This window comes from Phaethon aethereus (assembly GCF_964289735.1).
Source record: "Phaethon aethereus genome assembly, chromosome: 11".
Taxonomy (NCBI): Eukaryota; Metazoa; Chordata; class Aves; order Phaethontiformes; family Phaethontidae; genus Phaethon; species Phaethon aethereus.
Window position 1 is genome coordinate 10,264,759 of NC_138587.1, and position 23,458 is coordinate 10,288,216.

The 23,458-nt window shown below is 42.1% G+C and overlaps 1 protein-coding gene across 1 annotated transcript in view; it reads left to right on the forward strand.

The window, feature by feature from the left end:
- FHIT (fragile histidine triad diadenosine triphosphatase) overlaps positions 1–23,458 on the forward strand; it is a gene marked incomplete at both ends in the record, with an annotated part of 426,950 nt that overhangs the window by 326,694 nt on the left and 76,798 nt on the right. The window contains one exon of the mRNA XM_082004580.1: positions 15,898–15,966. Within this exon, the coding sequence (XP_081860706.1) occupies positions 15,898–15,966 (69 nt within the window). The remainder of the gene's footprint in view (positions 1–15,897; positions 15,967–23,458) is intronic.

Genomic DNA, 23,458 nt, shown 5'->3' on the forward strand with positions numbered 1-23,458 from the left:
ACAGGGATCTGGTTTCTGTGCTTGGAGAAGTAGGAAATGGAGAGTTTGCTTCCTCATAAAAATGGCAAGGGGGGAAGAATTTCTTTAAGTTATTTTCAAGTTGTTAAGAAAATTTGGAAGAACTCTCCCCTTAAAATGCCTGTTCAGCTAAGGATTTTGGTGTAACTGAATTCAGTACAGTGTTTTTTCTTTGTGGAGAAAGGGGGTCCTTTTTTTCCAGGCCAAATTTTTGCACATTGTTTCAACAAAGAACAGGCATCTTCCTTCTTTGTACTTCTGAATATGGGCTGCTTCCTTTCTCATGACTAAGAATATGGAATATTTCATCCCTTTCTTCTTCTGCTTATGCTTTCCTTGTCCAGTATAAGAGTCTTTTATGTCCCTTATGGTATCATGTGGTGCTTCCCTCCACACCTCCTGCTAAGAGTCATTGTTGCTAGTGGCAATTCTCCTTGGAGAATATATTCTTATCACCTGATAAGAACTTATTTTCCCAGAGATATCAAGGTTCTTTTAATATATATTGGTCTTTGCTCATTCTCTTCAGCAGTAGCAAGAAGGTGTTTATTTGCTTGACTGAGTTTGGTACAATAGAGAGGAAAATATTCCTAGCAGCTAAGTTACCAAAGAAAGAGTCTGCGTAATGCTATTTTTAAGCTTGAGTTTGCTTCATTTTACTTGTCTAGGATGAATGTCATGTGATGATACAAGAGTTTGTGATAAACAGGCATGGAGGGTTTGATCCCAGTTTCTTTACAATTTGGTATAGATTGAACTAGGAAATCGTTCTCTGTGTGAAGGACTTGGACATGTCTCCAAAATAATCAAACTTAGAATAGCTTCTGAATTGCCTAAACACCATTTGGAAAAGACATATAGGTAGATGTTTTCATGAGAGCTTAACATAGATGAAAGAGGGTTTTCAGAACTGATTGGCAATAGTAGGTGGCTAATTTCTCTGAAGCGTACAGAATGTTGAAGTGCTTTGAAAATGTGACAAGAAGTGTCAATGTCACAGTTGCTGCTTGTTGCAGAATGACTTTAGAAATTTGGCTTCAAATTTGAGTGTTTGAAGATCTGGCCTAAGAGCAACAGTTACCAAAGAAGCAAATAAACCAACTTATTTTGGCCTTCTTTTCAGATGAGGTGCCTAAAGGAAAGCTCTTAAGCGAGCATTTCTAATGTCAGAATTTGCGATTTGGTTTTCAAAATACCACCTTGTTCTCTAATTGTCACTTTGCACACCCTAAGGTTCTAAAATAAAGGCTAGTTCAGTTCATGTTGTTTAGCAAATTCTAATGTAGTAGGAATGTCAATGGCATCCACTCTTTATGAGCATAGCTTTCACCTCAGGTTCCTCCACTGATTCAATTTTTAAGCTGAAATTCAGGTTTATTTTTATGTTTACAATCTGCACTACAAGATTTTTTATTTATTGCATTCTTATTTCTGAGATGCCGAGACTGCCATGATGTGATTCACACAACTGGGGTTCTGCTCACTTCACTATGTAAAATAATAACAACAAAGATCAAGCTCAGCCCTGATGCACCTCCTGGAAGTGAGGACCGTTCTGCTGAGGAGTGACTAAAGCTCATTAGTTGTGTCCTATGCAACTCCTGCTGATGTGTATTGAAGAGTCAGAATTTCTGCATCCAGAATAGCATCCCAGGAGTGTTACTCTTCACCTGCTAGAAACGTGACCTAAAGCAAAGACTCTGTGATGTAAAAACCACTTAGCTCTGATCCAGATTCCGGCATCTGGCTACAAGGAAGCACTGAGCTTCTATCGCTGAAGAGAGTAACAAGTAGTCAGCACCTCTTAAGTTCAGGCCTTTGCTCTTGGTGGGCTGAAAGAAAACCAAAGACGGCAGACGGATCTGGGGAGCGTTCAGACTCTTGGAGATAACAGAAAGTTTGGGGGGAACTTTGGATCAAGTCCTGTCTTATCTGACCCGATTTGCTTATTCCCAGGCAGCACATATCACCCTCTGAACATCCCTGGTGGGAGCGCAGGCTACATTTCTGGAGCAGTCGCTTCACGTGTAACTGGCCTGAAAGTTGGAGTGGCTAACTCTTCTAATTATATGAAATTCTTTACTATGATGCTGGAGGTGTTAAACAACTGTACCTGCATTAAATGTGCTGTGCTTATGCAAACGTGGCACACAGATTGCAGGTTCTAAAATTTATCAGGCAGACTAATTATTTAAATGTGAGCTATAGGTTACATAAATAAATAGCTCTCCCTCAGTAAATGGCAAGGTGTCATGGTGTTAGCCACGTGGCTTGTAGCAGAGTAACGTTAATGTTAACACTTCTGTAGCTTGCTTTCTCTGATTAGTAATTCTTTCGATGTTGGTAGATGAGCTGAATTTATGAAAGTTTTGCCTGCCCTCTAGGTCTCTATTTTGTATTCCTTGTGCATTGCAGCCTGGTTTTGACTCTGGCAGCAATGTTGGATACTAAAACCACAAACAGCTTAGGCTCCCTGCTCAGCTTGTGGAGCGAGGCCGATCCAAACCGAACTGGGAGCTGCCCCTGCGGCAAGATCTCTGCTCCCCCAGCTCCCGTAACCCGGTCCTCCAGCTACGGAAGCAGCCCATTTGCAATTAGCAGCATGTATACCATAGGGCAATGACATAGAATTGCATATACCACAGAATAGGCAGATCACTGTGGTAATGAATAAGGAATTTGCCAAGGTGGACTCCTTGTATTTTGCTGTTATACATACAATGCAGGAAAAATTCATGTATGTTCACACAAAGACACAAAGTGTTAATATGCTGCCTGCAAGTTTTTAGGATCCTTTTTGAGTGCAGAATTATGAAAGCTCAGAAAATCCTATATGGGAAAAGCTTCTCTAGCTAGTCAGAGAGAGTTTCATTGAAGTTTATTGCTGTTATTAGTTTCAAATTCACTTACGTCTGCTTCAGTTTTGTTTCTGGAGGTACCTGCTCTGGTGGTTTTCTGGCAGCAACTCTGCAGAAGGTGGAGAGTGTTAAGTGACAGGTTGCATATTCCTCCTCAGTCTCCTAGAAGTGGCTCTTTTTTTCTCCAGTCATGCTAATATATGTGCAGCTTTCAAAATGAAGCTTGAGCGGGCATCCTCCGTCTCCTTCCCCATCTGCCCCAATTCCCACTCCTCTTTTCTGCTGCACCAGCCTAATCACCTGGTTTCACAAAACTGAAAACCAGGTGAGTGTTTCACTTATTCTTCACTTAAGGGCAGTCTGCGGGCCTGATCCTGCAACCTTCCATGTCTGTTCTGGCAAACAGCAGGGAAGGTGCTCAGCACTTTATCAAATGTGCTCAGCCGTTTGCAGACTCGCAGCCCGGGCACTGCTGCGCTTGCCTGCAGCACTGCATCGCAGGGAGGCTCCTGCCCATCTATTTCATGGTGGATTTAGGAGGAGGAACCTGGTTTCACGGCAGTCACTCAGCAGCAATGCCTGCATTAGGTCCAGTGGAAGCAATTGGATCAACTCAGTTAGTGCAAGGGATTAAAAGAAGCCAGATGCTCTCTTAATGGACAAGCATAAGGCGAAGTTGCAAACTTGGCCTTTTGCGGAAATTGAAAGCAGTTTAGTTCGGGTTCAGCTTAGAGGGCTGAGAAAGGAATTGTCTATTAGTGTCAAACCAGGCTGACAGTGCACCCACACCGAGCTCGCAGATGCTCCGCACCCCCCGGGCAGAGCCGCGCGTTAACCTGCCGGCGACGCGGGGCTGCGCGCTTCCCCTCGCAGCCTTGCTCGGGCTTGTGGAGCCACACCAGCAGCGACCCAGAGGTCACCAAGCCGCTTCCCCCGAGACCAGCTCTCAGACTGGCGCAAACGGGGCGCGTCTGTGCGATGCGAGGTCTGTTCAGTCCAAGCCAGGCTCTGCGGGGCTGCTGTTTGCTCCTCACCCCTCCATCACTGGGCTGGAAGTCGAGCAGGGGCAAGATTCGGTCACCTTAGCAACCCCTCGGCCAGCACTTCTGGAGAACACATTGCACCAGGTTTAGGCCAACCAAATCCTTTCCCCAGTCCCCAGAGGAAGGGGAAAGAGGGAGGCAGGTGGTAAGCCTGAGTTATAAGCTGCTCTCAGCTCTGATCCTGGGACGGCGGATCAGCATGACAAGGTTGACGATGAAACTGTGCTGTAACCCTTCACAGGTAACCTTTGTGTTCAGTGAAAACGGAGGTTGCTTTGCTGATCTTTTCCTAGCCCAAAGAAAGGGAGCAGACACTAGTAGCAGCTTCAGTTCCTTCTGTATTGATTTTATTTTGTGAACAGAGCTGCTGGTGAATCATGAAAGCTGCTATTAAGGTCCAGTTTCAAGCCCTGCCTAAAGTTACACTGTTTAAAATTATTTAAATGCCTTCGCTACTAAATATTTCCTGGAAACACTTATTTGTTTCTTTATTTATTTCTTTAGTTATTTCTTTATTTTGTTTTCTGAACTCTTTTTATATTGCCAAGGTGTTTAGCTGCAAACACGGAAGGCCATGCAAATAAGACCAAGCCAGCTGTACAGATTTTGCACACTTTAATTAAGTTGTAGGGCTTCAAATGAACCTGGCTCCAGTTTCTGATGCTTCCATGCCCTGTGTTCCATTCCAGTGTGGATGTTAAATCGTGCAGAAATGGAGCGTGACCTAACTTTCGTGTCAGTTGATCTGGCAGTAGCTGTTTTTGTGTAACTAATTTAAAAAGATTGATTGTTGGTTAATTACATTAATGAACTGAACCAACATGGGCACAGACCAGAGCTCAGCAGTCTCCTAAACAGTCATTAAGAATAGACATCTATCTTTTCACCTGCTTGTACAGCCTCCTGTTGGGTGGCAGAGTGTGTGGAATCGTAATTCTGAAGGTTAAATGACTTAGGGACGTAATCACAAACTGTTCACCTCTGCTACCCTTCTGCCCATATGGCCCTGGTAGTCACAGTGAAAGTCCATTTGGACAAATTGTCTGTTGAAAGGTCTCCAAGACAGCAAGTCTGGTAGTTTCAGCTGGATTCCTGGCAAACACCGGTCTGCATTAGAAATCCACCAAAGTCCTCCAGTTGAAAGGATTTTGTGGATTTAAACAATTTTGAAATAACTCCTTTCCCAATTAGGATAATTCATGCTTATCAAGGTGAAAGTGTATTAAGAACAGTTCACTTTTCTCTCTAGCCAGCTTATGAATATGAAGAAAGATTGAATCAATAATACATTTCTGTAATTAAATTGGTAAGTTAAAATGATCGAGTTCTTGTTCTAGCAAACAGTCAATGGAAGGTGCATTTCTGTGTGTTTATCGGTGTTGGCCTTGTAGCCATTCACCACACTTAGGTGGGAGATGTGCAAACGTTGCATGCCACTCAAGGACTTACAAAAGTAGTACTTTAAGAGGTAAAAATAAAAAGTTTGACACTTGTACCTTTTCTAACCTGATTTCAAAATATTACACAATGAATAAAGGCAATGGAATGCATTTTATTTTATTTTGAAGTTTGGGGACATACTATTGTATATTCTTTGTCATTATTAGCACATCTGCTTGCCAGATTTCTTCAGATTACGAAGGAGTTAATCTGAAGTTAGTAGGGGTGTTGCCCTAGCTTGAGCAAAAAGGCAAACTAGCGCAGGGCTGCATATTATGAAAGATGGCAAGAAAAATCCTAGTTACTTGGGAAATCAAGAATGAATGTCTTTTTGCAGTGGTAGCCTGGGAGAAGTTATTAGCTTGTAAAGATTGTTGTCAAAACCTTCAAAGGTGACGTGTTGGTGCTGATACCGTGGTATTCTGCAAGGCCTGATCCAATAGCTGCCCAGACTGAGGAGTCGTTACAGGGATTTTGGTCACCTTTGGGTGATGTTGTAGGTGACCTATGAAGTTTGATTTTGAAGGAGTCTGTTGACTTCCACAAAACCATTTTGTATCCCAAATTCAACAGTGTGGGAAGTAAGTCAAAGAAAAATAGGATTGACCAGCAGTCATGTAATCCATGCCAAAAATCTGCTTTCTTGATTCTCCACTCCCTCACTGGATATGCTGTTGAAATGGTTTGAGATGACAAGGGAGGAGACTTACTCCTGTGGGTTGTTTGGAGACTGGTCCTGCTTCCCCGTCATCCCAGAAACTTTGGTGGGCTGTTGAGGGGTGAACAGCTGAGCAGCTGCATAAGGGATTTCAGGCATTGGTTCACAACAGCTTAAAAATACTTTAAATGTGAGGTGAAGTAGTTGTGGAATGACATATATGCAAATGGCATTAAACGATGGTTTTATCTAAGATCTTCTGTTTCAAGCTAATTGAAAGACAGAGGCCACTGCTGCAGGAGGAAAATATGAAAAGAAAACTATACTGAAACATAAAAGTGTTTCTGATCAAGTAAAATTCTGTTTCTGTTGAATGTTTTATTTTGTTCCAGTCACATAAATTACCATCTTTGAAATACTAAAACTCCCACAATCAGCTTTTTATAACAGAAAATAATTTACATTTAAAAGGTTTAACTGAAGCAGCTAAACCTCAGAGATGAATGTGCACATTCGGCAATAAAACAGGAAAACAGCCCATGTTTTGGAACCCATAGCTGCTATATATAATTTTAATATTATAAATAACTAAACACAGTCTGGTGAGGGCTATAGGTATGCACAGAGATATTTGCTAGTTCTTGGGAAATGTGTCCTTAAGGGTATAAAACGCCTCAGTACTGACACAGAGCCTCGGAAATCTCCCTTAGCACTGATAGATACTGCGACAGAAAGCACCGTGGCTTGAATACATTTCATCCTCCGCAGAAAGTTATGAGTCGTGGTCACGTTACTGCCATCAGAAACCTTTTCTTTCTCCTTGCAGTAGCACCTCTCTTCCATCTTTAACTAATGAAAGAGGAGACAGGGACAGCATTTGAATTCTCCAGGAATCTTCTCATAGTCCTAGAAGAAGTTGCAACAGTTGTCTAAAAAGGCAATTACCACAAAAATTAGATGTAATGATTTCCCTCTCAGAGTAACGGTAACTGGTATATAAGGCTTGTCTTCCCCCTGCCACATCCATTCCTGATTTATCTTCTCTTCTTCCCTACCCCCCGCATTAAAGGGAGAGTGGGCCGTTGCTGCTGCAATGCTCTTATTCCCTGCTAGTGGAGAGAAGATATATTTCAGGTTTATGCTCTCCTCAAATGTACTCAAGCACATGGAATAAATATCTTACAGGTGTTTGTATCATTGCAGATACTCCAGAGAATTGAAAACCCTCTGTATTCCAACAATAATCTTTCCCTCAACCTCAGTGTACTTTATACCTCAGCTGGGGTGCCGAGTCCTGCCATTATTGGAATCACGGTGAAAAAAGGGGTGGAAGTTTCAGCAAAATAGGGATGAGACCCTGGATGTTAATTGTGGGGCTGTAGGAATGACGTGGGAGAAGCTGTACACAACTTCGTACATAACAGTACTCTGCCCCCTCTGAGGGAGCTGGACCTTTCTTGACATCTACAAGATTTTCCTGGGGGAGGTTGATCCTTACGCTTATTAATAACAGAAAGTAAATTAGCATTATATTGCCATTTATATCAGACCTTCTAGGGTTCTCCCATCCTTTTCATTTAGACCGGGTCTCTGAGGGGAAAACCCAGAAATAACACACTGGTGTGATAATTAGTAAGCACATTCTACATAATTACAATGTTAGCATCTCAGGGGGGAAATGAAAGCTTGTGCTGTCCCTTTAACAGGACAATTTGATAATCCTCTTAGCATTTTCTCTTTTGGCTGATAATATTTCACAGAATTTTACTTTGTAAAATATTCCTAAAGGGAGGCTTAAGCAATAATGCACAGATTATGGAAATAACCCTCATTAAGTATAGGGAGAGACTTCGGCAAAGCCACGAACTGCTTCGAAACATGTAACCCCCATTAGGAGCTTCATTTAAATGTTTATTCACAGAGCAGTAAATGTTTATTATAGAACATTTTATTGAAACATAAATTAAAGAACCCTAATTATACGTATCACAAGTGTTAAAACAATATGCATTTATCAAGACTTAACTAAAGATCAGAGGTGAGTGGAAATGCAATTACTCTTTCATTTGCACCTCAGCAACACCAAATTTGCACAAAAACACCTGGGCAAAGTGACTCTGAGGGAAGGCAAAGGTGCAGGACCTCAAGGCAGGTGGTCCTCAGCTGTCCCTAAGTCTGCACCACTTTCCTGAGCGGCTTCAGAGGCATCTTCATTGATTTGTGCATCAGCCTTCCCTTCTGTAAAATGGAAGTGATACTTTATGCTGGGGCTGCCAAGTTTAGGGTTGTTTTTGCAGTTCTTTGGTATTCAGGGGGTAGAAGATGCTGTACAGGTCTCTCACTGTTCTGGTTGTAGTTTTCCTGACTTATAACCCATGGCAACATGGCATAGCAGTTTCCCCATCAGGGTCCTTGGCTGGACCAAGCAGATGTTCTTCCTATAGATTGACACAGAGTAATGGTCAATGCTTCTGCAAGCCTACACCCACTCCATCCACTGTGGGTGCTGGGGAGGGGATAGGCACTGAATAATACCAGGTGGGAGGAGTTGGTGATGGTCCTTGGCCTGCGTTTCCTACCACCATGTGTGGACCCACATTCCTAGAGTTGGGGACCAGGTTGGAGGTCAGGAAATACCAGTTCAGAAGCACCCTACCACCCTTATTTCCATTTAGGTTATTCATTTGCTGCCTTTCAGAGGATCTCACCAGAGATGTCCAAATTGCATTTGGACCACTACTTCCCATGAACAGGCTAATTACTGTCATTATTGTGTCAGTTTTCTTGGGTTTGGCGCTAGGGTGGGGAGGGGTTGGCAGTTCTCTTGTAAATACTAAAGTTGCCTTCAGCTGTGGAAGTTGTAACTGCAGATCTTAAGTGGGTTTAAAAATCTTTCTGTGCATATTTTCATTAGGTTGAGATCTCTTTTCTAGTTCATCCACAGCTCATTTGTTTAAAACTTTATAGCAGTTGACAGATACAGTATTTAGAATGAATGCTGAAGAATTCTGAGAATTCTGAACACTGAGAATGCTGAATCTGCACATTTCTCAATCAACGGATTTGAAGGTGTACTCTGTTGCACGTCTCCCATTTGGTTTGGTTTCTGATACTTTTGCAAATTCTCCCCATTTTCTTGCTTTCCACAGTAAGTGTTCTCTGTGCTGAGCAATCTTGATAGTCACTCCTCCAGAGAAAAATCCATGGTGTAAACCTTGGTAGGGATCATTGCAAAGCTTTCTTTTTTCCCTCCCAAGGGCACGTGTACAGTGCAGCGCCATGCAGAGGCACACAAGTGGCTCCTGAAAGCCAGTCTTCATGCTGTGGCTTGGTAGCATCTGGCCAGCCTGTGTGGCCTCCTGTCCCAGGACTTTTCCCCTGATTCTTCTGTTTTCACTCTTTGCACCCTCTTTCTGCACGACGTTTTTGATTCACAAAGCTTCCACCACCACCTCCGGTCTGTCGGTAGCTCCCACCCTTCTTGTTCTCTTGACAGCTCTTCTAGTCCATTCCCACCTGCATCTCTGCTGTTCCCTCTGCTGTCACCCTGGGCTTTCTGAGACGTGGGTTTCCCTGTCTTTCCCTTCCAAAGGATCCCTCTGTCCCCCTGCACGTGCTGCTCACGAGTCCAGCAGTCTGTGCCACTCCTTTCTGTCTGTATCACATCCTTATGTTTCTCATGATGATAGAAAAGCAGGCTTTGGTTTTGTGTTTCAATAAAGCAAAGGCGTTACAAGAGTGTGTTAGTCTGTGCAGCCTTGCTGGGTTTGGAGCTACCCTCACCACCAGAAAGCCAGGGCTGGCATCTGGGGAGGAGACACCAAGTGTCTGCATCTATACAGCCTTGTGCGTGAGGTTTTATTGAAGCTGGAAAGAAAAATGCTGATTCCTAGAAATGTGACACTTTTGTAGGAAAGGGATTGTTTCAAGTAGTTTCCTGTCATGTTTTAATATTTTATAAAAATTAGGTCTTTTAAAGTGGTCTTACTTTGTGTAATTTATAACTCCTGGAAATGAAAAAAAAAAGAAAGGAAAAAAAAAGAAAAATGTTAATGTTGGCAATCATTTTGAAGGCTGTGAAAACGGAATATTTTAATTGACCAAAACTCTTTCTTTTCCAAATGTTGGATATGAGTTTTTTTATTTTTTTAATTTGTTTCTCCATCCCAACCCAATTCAGGACTAGGAAAAATGTCAAGAACTCAATAAATACTCGCTGAACAGAAACTGCTTTCCCATGAAGATGTCTTTGCCAGGGCCCTAGAAACTGGCTTGCAATGCCTAGAGAGAGCGATTGTAGCGAGTCTGCTAGTGTCTGGGTAATGCCATGTATTTTCGGGGACAGCAGAGGGAGTGCTTTCTGTTAATGAGCTATGGATATACAGGCAGGGCTTTCCGTGGAATAATTTTGTAAGAGGGATAATTGAGCAGTTAATCAAGAATAGCAAACAAGGGCTCCATGGAAGCCCAGTTTACAGAGAGGACAAAATTGCCCTATTTTTCATGTGGCTATCTCGGTATTATGGTTGATTTTCTTTATCACCCGCTAACAGTCTTACTTGGAGAATGGTTATTAGTTTGGAATTTCTACAGTTAATATAGTAGTTTAGGAGAAGTATTATCACAGCCTGCCATAAGAAGCCCACATCTCTGTAATGGACAGGGAACTTTGCAGCAAACAAGGTGTTATCTGCAAACCACCACCCTTTTTCCTAGCCAACTGGCTGACGGGGGTCTCCTGGCCAGCAGGTCTTGCTGCCTGCAGCCACTAACGCCCTTCCTCCCGCCTGAGCACGACAGTGGCAGGGACATCGGGGTTTACTCGTCCTGGCCCCGATGTCCCTCCGTGCCACACATCACAGCCTTTCCTGATCTTGCTGCACCATGAGACCATGGAAGCAAACGGCTGCAAAGCTTTGTCTCTGTAGAAAGAATGAAAAGTAATGAGGGAAAGGATTAAGCTGCTGAAAGGCGTCTGATTTCGCTGCGTAAAGACACAGCTCAGCCACATACTGCTTTTGCAGGTGTCGGGGGAGCAGCCCTTCCTCTGCCAACTTTTTGTCAGCCCCCCTGTCCTCAAGGTCATGTGACCCATTGCCAGTTTTTATGTATTCATCCTATAGCAACATTTATGGCTAATAGATCCTGGGTGCGTGCTGAAGAGCTCTCGTACAGGCTGTTGTCTCCCTTTCCGTTGGAAGCTGAGCTTTGTTGCTCTGCTAACCAGCACAGCAGCCGAGCGAACACAACATAATGTTCATGAATTATTGCAGGCAATGTCCATGCCCTCCCCAGTCGTCTGTGTCAGGGTCATCTGCTCTTCGCTATTCTGATCTACCCAAGAAATCTCTTTCAGTGTCTATTTTTGCCTAGTATTTTCACTTTACATCCAGCGCAGTGGTGACGCATTGGTTATTCAACTATAATTCAGTATATAAAACGAGCCGTAACTAGGAACATTCTGCATGGCCTTGAGTGCTGAAGCAAAACTCACCTGACCTGAATGGGTGTTTTTCCAACAAAACAGGTTCCAGCTTTTTTGGCTGAGACTTCTGTGAGCATTTTGCAGTCCTGATTCACTGGAAATCGACTTTAGATGTATCATCCCACAAATGCCTGTGCTGCGGCTAGATTTCAGCGGTGGTGGGACAAGCATGCTCCAAAGTGCCCACCACCAGCTCTATGCTCCCACAGTCATGCTGGGAATGCCACAGGGCTCAAGCAGAGGATCCCCTCGCTGCGGTGGGAGGTCAGAGATAACACACGCTGGCTCTGGCTCACAGTTTCCTCTTGGCACTCCAGGTTTGTTCCTTGCAGTATGTTTTCTAACTCTCTAGACATTCTGGGTTTAAAGGTCTTGAAAAAAACTTCTTTCAAGAGTGATTTTTGCATCACTTGGTAATTCTCACTGTTCGAGGAGTTTCTGAAACTGAGATTTCATTTTCATGGTGGCCACATTGAAAATGGAGGGAGCTACAGTCCCAGCCCTAGAAAACTGTCAGTCTAATAATCTCTTAATTATGAAGTTCCTATAACATTTAGTTCCCACAGCCTCCTCCCAGCTGCTGCTGCCCTGGACATCCCTGGCAGGAAACCTGTCCCCAGTATCAGAAGCCTCAGGCAGCTTTGATGCGCACGGTGTCCCCCACCTGGCGGCATATTGCTGTGTCCCCATGTTGTCATACCTGTGGCGTATCGCTCCTGCGATCGCACGCAGCTTCCTCCATCAGTGCCTGACAGGAAGAGGGAACGGTAACTAGCACTCTAAGCAATGCGAGCGTGTGTCTGCATTTTTGCTACCCTGATGCGGGTGATATTGATCGGTCCATTAATGTAAATGTCTCGGCTGTTGTATGTTGCTTTTCTTGTTTATTAATCAAAATAATGCAAAATGAGGGGAAAGAAATGTTTTAGGAAAAAAAGGAAATACAATCAACAGTGATTGAATACAGCCTGCTGGAATGTGATGGGGCTGTCTGCCACCCACCAGACATGAGGATACCCACAATAACTGCGGAAAAAGTTGAAACGCTTTATTTTGACATTTTGTACCCACAATGTTTGGATTTTTTGTATCCAAGCAGTGTTTTGAAGGAAGACCTGCCTAAATCTGTTTGTTTGGTTAAAAAAAAAAATGCAGCCAAATGTTTTGTTTGTATCTACTGACACATTTCAGTCAACTGCAAATGTCTTTTTTGGACATGCAGGTTTTTGGTCTGCCTGGAAAATAAAATGGAAGGAAGCAACTTTAATTTGCGGGCACCCTGAAGTTATTTCTGCAACCCCCGGCTGGGGAGACCTCCCGGTAGCCAGCAGCAGACACAAAACACTGAGACATATACATGAAATCCAGGATGCAAATACTCCCACTGAACCAATTCAGAGGTTGGAAATCGAGCTGGTGCTTAAGTGCCTTGGTGGCTTGAGGCTTTAGCAGTAACAAATAGTACTAAGGAACAAAAACGATCAATTAAAGAACTCCTAATGAATCAAAATATCAGCCTCCCCAAGTTGGGAAGGCCAGAAGCTGAAAGGCAGATTAGAGAAGGTGTGAAATCCCTTGTTGTTTGGTGTTTCTCACTACATGGTAGCCACTGCTCTGTGCTGCTTGTATTTCCCTGTGTTTTCTTGGTAAAGCTAAAGAGAAGGAACCTGAGATACTATTGCCACTCCTGTTCGTTTCTATTACACAGACGGTAAGGAGATACTTATTTATGTTCCATGCACAGAATTTAAAAAAAAATGGGGATGTCTGGAAAAAATTACTCTCTTTTGAATTGATTGTGGTTACCTCAAATCTTCGAAATACTCATTTGTTTTCTGATGCGGTTGACAGATTTTGCTATGCAGCCTGGCACTGTGTAAGAACATAATACATGTAGTAAAGGTGACCAACCCCGAGAATGTACCCACTGATGCCAGGTGGCCCATATGCTCTCGTAAACATTTTTTCTTTTTTTTTTTTCCCCACGCTGATTACAAGAGCCCATTTTGGGTAGAAAATCACATTAGGCTCATTCATTACCTGCTGTGCTGGTCTGTGTATCTGCAGTGCAGCATCTCTGCACTGAGCTTTGGACTACATCCCTACTTGCTTTCTGATACTCCAAATTGTCTGTCATGGGTATACAGATCTTCTTCTGTCTGCATCCTGGAACATTCTGCCACAGAGATAAAAGTTACTCTTAAAAGTGGCTGAACTTTTGGGGGATATGGTTGTTGATAGCTGATATTAAGCTGTATATGTATCATCGAGAGAAATTCCTGAAAATTGATATTTGTAGCAAAACTATCACTCCTTATAGCAGAAGAAAAAGCAACTGACTGGCAGATTATTCTCCATTTTTATGAATAAATTTAAAATCTAACCAGAACCGCAGGTGTGTCACTAGTAAAATTTTACAGTACAACAGCAAACTTTAATCTTCACTTTTATTTTTCTTGAAAGTCTTTGTCCAAAACCAAAATTTCAGGCCTAGGGCTACTGAAGACCATCTTTAAACTTGCCTTGTGATTTTGAGCAATACATCATGAGAGCAGTGATGTTCAGATGATACATTGCACTAATACATCACAAGAGCACTATCGCTCTCATGATATATTAGTATAATACACTATCAGAACACTATCACTGATGTATTACTCAAAAACACAGTTTTTAACCCTCAAGAATCATCCTCATCTCTAGGCTGGATACACTGAAAGCTGTGGTTAATGATAAGAATAAGCAATCGTGTATTTGGCTTCTCTAGGGTAAGCTGAGAAAAAAAAAAGAGTGGTATTTGGAATATTTCATTAACTGAAACATCCTTGTGATTTCATTTTATTCACTGAACAAATGTTTTTATGGATTGAAGCTAACATAATATAGGTGTGTTTGAATTTTCTTACAAATAGCCTAAGAAAATCTATTTTGATTTTGGATTGCGTTATAGACTTGAGCCATGTTTTGAGAATATTTCAATGAGGTGCATGTATTTCAGGTGATTTCCACCTCATCAAATTGAGTCATATCTAAATTCTGTGTAAAGCATTTGGTGCTGTTTCTGATGCAGTCTTTTTTTTTTAAAAGGATTTAGGTACCATCTAAAAAGATCTGGAGATGCATAAATGTGATCCGTCACCCAGATCATGTGGTGCCTCTCCTCAATGAGGTGTGTTTTTTTCCTGAAGAATTATTCTCAGTTGTTTTTTTTTTCTCTCCCCTCAAAAGAGAGTGAAAGAGAAAGGGGAAAAGATAAGAGAATGCTTTGCAATTTTGTACCTGAACTTACTGCAGAAAAGCAGATAGACGAGTGTGTGTTTGATTTCCTAGTAGAGTTTGAGCCTTAGGAATCTTGAATTACTCCTCCTATATGGTATGACAAGACTGTCATAATCTCTTAACAGAAAAAAAAATACAGTAACAGTAATAATGCAAGATCATGTCGGCAAGGTGGCAAGTCATGTATTTACTTTGTTGTCCATATTTTTGTTCCTCTTCCCCATATCTCACCAGCATTTGTGACAAAAATACATTGCCCCTCACCTCCCTCCCATGCTGGGTAGTCCACAGCTGCCTCTGCAGCTTATGGTCCTTAGCTCTGCTACCCCCAAGCCATGGCCCCGCTGTCAGGAGAGCGACGCTCATCCTTCAGGCTCTGCAAAACCGGGTACGTAGCTCTCATGCCTTGCAGGTTTGGGACCATTTGCTGCGCTGGAGTCACCGTCCCTGCAAGAGTGTGCCCCCAGCACGCACCTCATACCACTGGGGGCTTCACTCTGTTATATTTGGGCTACAACCTCCTGGGAGGAAAAGCAAAACATTAAAGTCTTTTTAACCTTGTGAAAGACATTGCATTAGCCGTGCTGAAGAGCCTGGTGCATGTCCTTTTCTGATGGCTTTTCTACCTGCATGATCTCCGTTATGTACCAGCAGTTCCTCTATCCCCCAGCCTGTGCAGAGCAGCACTGAGCCCGGGGCTGCCCACACGAGCCCTCTGCCCACGCCTGCCATGGCCATGTCCCATTGCTGGCACCTTCTTATTCTTGTCGGTTTTGAAGTTGCAACACACAGCTGCGAGGTACGTTGTTATTTCAAAGCTGTGGCTAAATATGTCTCTGACTGACAACTATGAATAATTCCAGAGAGCCCTAAACTTCCAGGCATTTCACTCTGAAGCTCATATAATACAGCAGAGCCGCTCTCTCATGTTTTTCATCTTTTATATTCTCCAAAGAGTTGAGATACAGTTATGGAACAGGTTAATGTATTTTCCTCTGAAAATAATGCTGTGGGAGCCTCTGTGTGGTTACTTGTATGTGTTGAGAATAATGCTGACAAGCCAGAAAAGAAAGTCCTGAACTTGATAATCACCATTATTTTGTTTCTTGTTTTCAGCATGTTCATGTCCATGTGCTTCCAAGGAGGGCTGGAGACTTCCGCAAGAATGATGATGTCTACGAGGAGGTAAGGGCTGCACTCCTTTTCTTGTTCAGAGTTGGTTTTACTGATAGAAAATTACCTTAATGACACAGGCCCTGCCTTGAGTGGAGGTAATTAATGGGATCTCTGCATCTTTATTGACTGCAAAGACCCTGTGATAGCACCAAGACCTATATAGGATTTCCTTGTGAGCTCTGGGTCAAGCTGTGGTCACACAGGGTCCTGACGGAGGATGCAGTTGACATCTTTGGCACTTCAGTCTGTCACCACGCAGAGAGCAAGGTGACATCTCTACCAATAGTTGTGTTCTCTTATTTTGAGGGCATGGGGAAAAAGGGTGACCACACGGCTAGCATGGCATGCAGGGAGCATGTCCTACCCTGGCTGCTAGTCTGGGGTGCCAAGCCTTCGTCTTCCAACACAGGAAAAAACGGGCAGCTCATTACAACTCAATCACAAATTGCCTTCTGGCCTGTTTTTTGTAGGGCTCTGCTCAGGCTCTGAACAAATCACATTGTAGCCCCAAAGATGAAAATTAAAGAGCAACTATGCATATAGATGTAATACGTGCATGTGTACAGATTGTACGGCAGAGCTGGGGACATAAGCTGTTCCAATGTGACTGAATTACTGGCTTTTGTTTAAGTGAACAATTGTATTGGCATTAACAAAAAGTTTTCCCCAGCTTGACAGCTGTCACAATGAGTTAGAGAAAAAATCTCACTATTGTTAGATTTGCGGATGGTTCTTAGTGGTTTTGGTAGGATCCTCTATCTCAAATATGACATCTCCTTCTCTTTCTGAAAGTAATTAATATAAACTTGTTCAATGTCACTGCAATACCATCTGCTTGAAGGAGAATTCATGAAATTTTCTGCTTTTGTATTTTTTCCTTTGTGATATATATATGACGACAACTCCCCACTCACAAAAAATAGTCGTGTATTTTAAAGTTTTCTAATGACTTAAATATACAGAAGTGGTGAAAAAAGTTTATTATTGACCAGTTACAGGAAGCATACCCTACTAATAAGGGTAAAACCTTATAATGAGACTGCTGAACAAACAGGTCTAATGAAAATATATGATGTCCATCTCATATACTGCTGTAGTTAAAAGCAATTAAGTGAGGCAGCTTGAAAGTTAACACCGGAATGTTATAAAGCATCGGAACAGGCTGCCCAGGGAAGTGGTTGTCTCACCATCCCTGGAGGTATTTAAAAGATACGTAGGTATGGCAATTAGGGACATGGTTTAGTGGTGGACTTGGCAGTGTTAGGTTAACAGTGGGGCTTAATGATCTTAAAGGTCTTTTCCAACCTAAATGATCTATGATTCCCTGATTTTGTCCTTTTCAAACGTGTTAGGTGGTTTTAGATGCTGCACCAACCCACAAACTCTTTTTCCATTTTTGTCGTATTTACAATTCCATTTTCTTTTTTTTAACACATTTATTTGTCCCTTGTTATATGTAAATACAAACAGACAAAACTCTGTTAATGAGCTAGACTATATATTTAGTGTTATTAAATGCAAAAGGGTGACAAATTGGTGAAAAATATTTTTGTCTTGTCATTTTCAGTTATAGCAACTCTAGGTGTTGCTTTTAGCAGACATAGAAAGCAAAAATATTTAGACACAAGATGTGATAATATATCTTTTAGCAGAAGAATGTATAGCCTCAGAGTCTAAACAGTTATTCTTGAATACCACAGAGCTAACTTATACTTTTGTACAGACTGTAGCTGAACAAAGATTTCATATTTTTTAGGATGCCAGGGAAAAAAACCCACATTTGATGCTATCAAAAGTTTGATGCAAAGTTCTATCACTGGCTAGATTGGAGGATGGAGGAACTTAAGCATTATGGTATCAGAAGTGGATAAACCTATTCTGAAAAATACAAAATGGACAAATTATTGAAAATACAGCTGACACTGGAAATCGTTTGGAGTTTATGTCAGTAAGGCAAAAGTCTTTTGATATAATGCCTCTCTGTGTTGTACCAACAAGACATATCCCTTTGTCAAAAAGATCTTTTAAAAGATTTAGGAAGATATGTAGATCATAGTGGGGCAACAGGATGAAAATCTATGAGGGATAGAGTGCCATTAGGCGAGATGTAGGTGCTGGAGAGAGCTTTAAATCCATTGGCCATGAAATTTGTACTTGGGACAATCCAAAACCTGTTTATAAATGACGCTTCATTTCCATATATGATAGATGGAGTTGTAGTTTACGCAGCAAAGACCACCTTCCAAAATCATGCCAGCAACCTTTTCCTTGTAGTAGGTGACATGGAGGCTGATAAGCTCCCTTAAATAATTGGTGTAATTATAAAGCACACCCAGGCTAAATTTTGCGTATTGTGGTGCTTGGTTTAATACCGCAGCTGAAGTCTTTACAGCTGTTGGGTATAATTTTCACAGATTCTGGATCTCAGCTTTGGTTCGACAGATCTATTGCAAACCCCTATCCATCAGTAAACGCCTTTGAGCTCTCCAAGCTCAGCAGTTGTCATCTGTATATGCTCAGCAGATTGCTGACAAATCCCATTGCTCTGTGAGTGTTTTGACAGTGAAAGGAATGCCCAGATGTTGAGACATCAGTCCTCTTAGGAGACTTCTAGAGTTGAGACAGCTAGAAAATACTTGCAGTCTCTTACTGTGTGCTTTATTTCTCCCATTCGGTTTGGGAGTGACCACTCATCTGATTGAAAAGACAGAAAAAAGCCTGTCGGGCTGATCCCTGCTTAGTCTGTTTACTGGGCTCTGGTATCTTCAGGCTTTTGGCTATGAAGCTCTGACATAGCTTCATCTAAAGCAGCTTTTATGTGTAAAGAGTATACTTAAAGGTGAGGTTTATCTTTAGCACCTGGTTTTTAATAAGGTTGCTGATGGACACTAATGTCTGCTGGTTTCTGGATGTGTATTTAGGACTTTAATACTGGAACATTAATTGTAGAAGCGATAAAAGAGGAACTGATGCCTATTCCACAGCACCTTCTCTAAGGCATTTCTTGGTAGAATATGTCACTTAATATTTTAGGTTTCTGTACCTCAATGCATATGAAAGAAGTCACCGTGTGATTTTTCTAAGATACAGAGAGAATGATTAATAATGAAAAAAAAAATCTGCATTGAATGTTTTAGACGTATTTCCTTTGCATCTTTGCAGGGCTATTTCTTGGGAGGGCATTTCCCAGGAAGTGTTAGCTATCTACCCTCTTGGATCACTGCAGTGGAAAGCTAAAGGCATAGTTTTTCAGTTCTTACATTTTTCTGCAATTATTTGAAGCCTAATCCTGCAAGTGTGCACATGTCAGAGTTAAATTGGTCTTACAGTCTCTTTTCTAGAATCAGGCCCTTCATGTTTCACTATTGCTGGATTATTTTTCTCATCTACATCTTGAGTAGTTCTTATTCCTCGATTCACTTCATTTTTCGGACAGGAAAACTATAGCAGCTAAATATTAAAAAAACTTCTAATTAGAATACCTCCTCATTCCTCTATGTTTTCTGTTCGGTTTGAAATAGATTAATATTTTTACATTTATTAATCAAGGAACTTAAAGGCCTTCCAGTCAAGGAGTCACCTGTTTTGAAGTAGATGAGTTTGTAAGGGCATGTCACAGTAACTGATAAGAATTTAGTATGAATGAACATGTTTATTATAGAACGGCACCCTGTGTTGTTGCAGTCAGCACAAGTACTGCAGCATTGTTGCAGGTCATCGCGTCCAAGGCGTTCGAGAACATTATCCTGAAATGTCTCAGCAGTTTCATACACTCAGCCATCTGTAGGCAGTCCTCATTCAGTGTGTTTGAAAAGTCCATAGCATAGCCTGTCCCTGCTCTGCACTGAGTGGTTAGCCATTACCACAATATAAATAACATTCATCATCCTTTAGGATGGCAGGTAATAGCCGTACTGGGCCAGAGAGTGTGAGGCTTTCTCAGAAAGGAAGACTGAATCAAAAGTCCACAATACCGCTGTTATGAGTACTGACCACAGTAAGTTAATTTTGGGGCTGACAGACTCAGATGAGTGAGGGCAGCCTGGCCTCTCAGCAAAACCCTGAGCATCCCTGGCATGCAGTGGTGTGTTTTGTGGTGCAGACCCTGTTCCTCCCGAAATTCTGTGTTTCACGTGGTGGTTGCAGCCTGCTGTAGCAGGTGCAGCTGCAGTGGCGATGCACATCCAGGGCTCTACATGCAGGGCAAAGAGTGCCCATCCTCTCGCCAGCTTTGCTTTCGTGCCCACCTGATTTCCTCACCTGTCTTCAGTTCCCAACCTAGGCTGGAGAGCACTGAAAATACTGTAAAAGGGGATAGTGTGAACGAGAGAGGTTAATGCAAACCCTTATGTCTCCGTCCTCTGTCTGTCTGCCAGACCTGCATCATGGACCTCTTGTAATGAGCCTGGGTGAAACTTCCTAATGTGAATTCTTCGGTAACTTCAGAGATTTTGTAAAACGCAGAAGCCAGCAAAAGAATTTGGTTCATGCTGTTCCCCTTCCCCTCTGGCATTCAGGCACACAGTGAGAGAGTCACTTAGGGAAAGATATTTTGACTTAGTGATCTCATTCAGCACATTATGTTAAATCATTTCAGCAAGAATACCTATTAGTAATCATTTCCAGTTCCAGGGAGGATGAAGGAGGCATTTTGGCATGTGACTCTAGAACCTGCTGCGCTGCTGCTTCAGGCTGGCAAAACGGGGAACCATGGTGAATTCAGAAGTTTAGTCAAACAAGCCTGAAGTTTAATTCTCCATGAGTGGCTTTGACTGTGACATGTCTTCACTCCGACCTGCAGACAGCTTCTCGCGTGCTGCTGGGCACAGAGCCTGGTGGAGGGCTTGAAACCTACACAGCTGCACTGAACTGTTTGGGCTGCTTCCTACTTAAGCTAAGGTATATAATGAAAAGATAAATAAGCCCTAATACAGGTCCTGCTAGACAAAATGGAAAGATGCCCAACAGCTTCTGTGAGCATTGGATTGAACTATTCATGAAAATTAATGGCATGCAGAGCTAATAGGCTGTTCCTTGGCCTCAGAATTACATTGCACCTTCTGGGAACATATTGTAGCCTGCTGGTAGATCAGTCTGCTGCAGCTGAACTCCCTTGGGACCAGACTCTGCTTTCTTTGCACCCTGCATGGGTAAACCCATGGAAAGGGGGGGAAGCAGCACAGAATCTAAACTGGTATTCTTTAAAAAAAAAAAAGCTCTTGTTTTCCCCAGGCACAAGTCTATTTCCCGGTCTTCTTCTGATGCAGCAGCAAATAAATTCTTCCCAGTAGGCTGTGGATTTTATCCTGGTCTTGCCAATGTTGCTCTTTCTGACTGAGAGCATCAGAGGAGGTTCTGCTAGCCAAGGAGCATAAGCCTTTCCCAGTTGCTTCATGAGTCTTGCGATATTATAGCGACTCCAGCAGGGCAAGTCAGATTAACTGTGCATGAATATTTCCAACTGAGAGTGTTGCAGTAGAAGCTAGAACTGTGCAAATAATTATGTTTTGGATTTGGTAGCTGAATGGACAAAAAGTCATTTTGAGCTGACCTGAAACAATTTTTTTTTTTTTTCCCATCAAATGAATTTCCTTTTTTAGTTAAACAGGATGATTTGTTTTCTGGACCATGATACTTTATCTGATTATGATTTGAAACCCCCTGGAGACTGCTGGCATACCCTGAAAGCTTCTTGCATGTGCCCAACCTACATAAGGCAAAATGACAAATTTGTCAGGAGGGCCCAGCAGGAACACTGGGAGACAAACTATCGTCACGTATATCTCCCTACATGGAAACCCCACTGTTTGTGGTATTTTCTGCCTTTTTCAACACTGTGAGGCATTTCTTAATTTGATACCTGAAATCTCTGAGACCTTCCTGTATGCTGTGTATGTTGCTGCAGGATATCCGATTGAGCCGTTTCATTCGCGATACCTTCCATTGGATCTAGGGAAGTGGAATCAGCTCAACTACAGGAACAAATTAGAAGTGGTTAGAAGGGTTACCATTAAGGCAGCCATCCCTCATGATCACACACATGCCCTTTACACCTAGACTTTGTCTGGAAGGTGATGTACATTTGGCATTTTACATATCATCCTGTAGTCTCATTGCCCTCTAGCCTGGCTGTCTCTCTGCATTCCGTCACTGCTCTTGCTGCTTCTTATGCTTTCCCGCCTCGAGGTTTCTACAATTGTTTTCCTCATACGTAAAAAATATCATCTTCCAGAAATCACTTACCTTTAGTCTATAATATAGCAGAGGCAAATTATTGTGACCAGCCAGGCTCGACCCACCACACCATTACAAAAGATCTCTTGGCCCCTTCTGTAGGATGTTTATTGTGTTTACCTCATGGAGAATTTGCTCTTTTGTGTCCTTGGTGGTAGTTCATTGGCAAGCGGCTTAGTGACAAAGAGCCTCCAGTCAAAGACAAATTGCTGACAAGGGGATTAAAATGAAATACTCCCTGGGATTAAAATGAAATACTCCCTTGCGTTCTGTTTAAGGTTCAGTATATGGGAGCAGCTAGCTGGTAACCCACAAACCGAATCACGCTGAAATCTGATGCACTGCACCAGAGATGACTTCAGTAATTTGTTCTGCCACGAGCAAGAATTTGGAGAGTCCCTTCTCAGTCCATATGACTGGTTCTGTTATGGCCAGTAGCTCAAAGTGATCCAACCCTTGGACCCACATGCAGCTCTGTAAAGATACTGTGGTTTTAACTTGTGAAAACAAGGAAAGAGCTCTTTGTAGCCTGTAATTTGGGGCAGTTCCTTTTTCTGCTGTCTTGCAAATGTGAACCCCAGTATTCTGAAGGGTCAGCTTTGTCCAGTGGAGGTTCAAGTACCAGGTACCTGGGAAGTGGTCATCTTGTAGGAGACACCATTTGAACTGGTTGTTGCTGGCAGTTTCACTGCCTCACCCAGCAGTGCATCAGCAGCTTCAGTGATTCAGATGTGATGCTACCTATCACTTTCTAAATATGACTTTTGTAAACAAAGGTGGAGTTACATTAACGGAGCCAAGTGTTATTCCTGGTTGGGAAGTAAATGTAAGTCTGATGGGACAGGTTTACCAATGTCTGCAAGGTCAAGTTAATTTATTTTTTCAGTCAAAAGACTGAAAAAATATATAGATATGAGAAATAAGCTTTCCAGATATGTGCTTGTATTCTGGTTTTGTTCGTTGGGGTTTTTTTATACGAACCATGCTTTCTTTTTCCTTTATATGTTTGCCCACTGTTTTTCTCCTCCTTTTTTTTTTTCTTCAGGCGAAATAAAAGTGTAAAAGGAAGCTGAACTGAGGGTTAGAAAAAACTGCCAATAATCCTAAAATGGAAAATAGAGAACAGAATGACTGTGGTTTTCAGAAATCAAACTGACATGCTGACAGTTTAAGTTGAAACAAAAATCACCAAACCTCTTATTCAGGCACTTTTAAATATGAAATTTTTTATCAAAATAAAAGTGAAAATTATAAAGTCTGAAAAAAT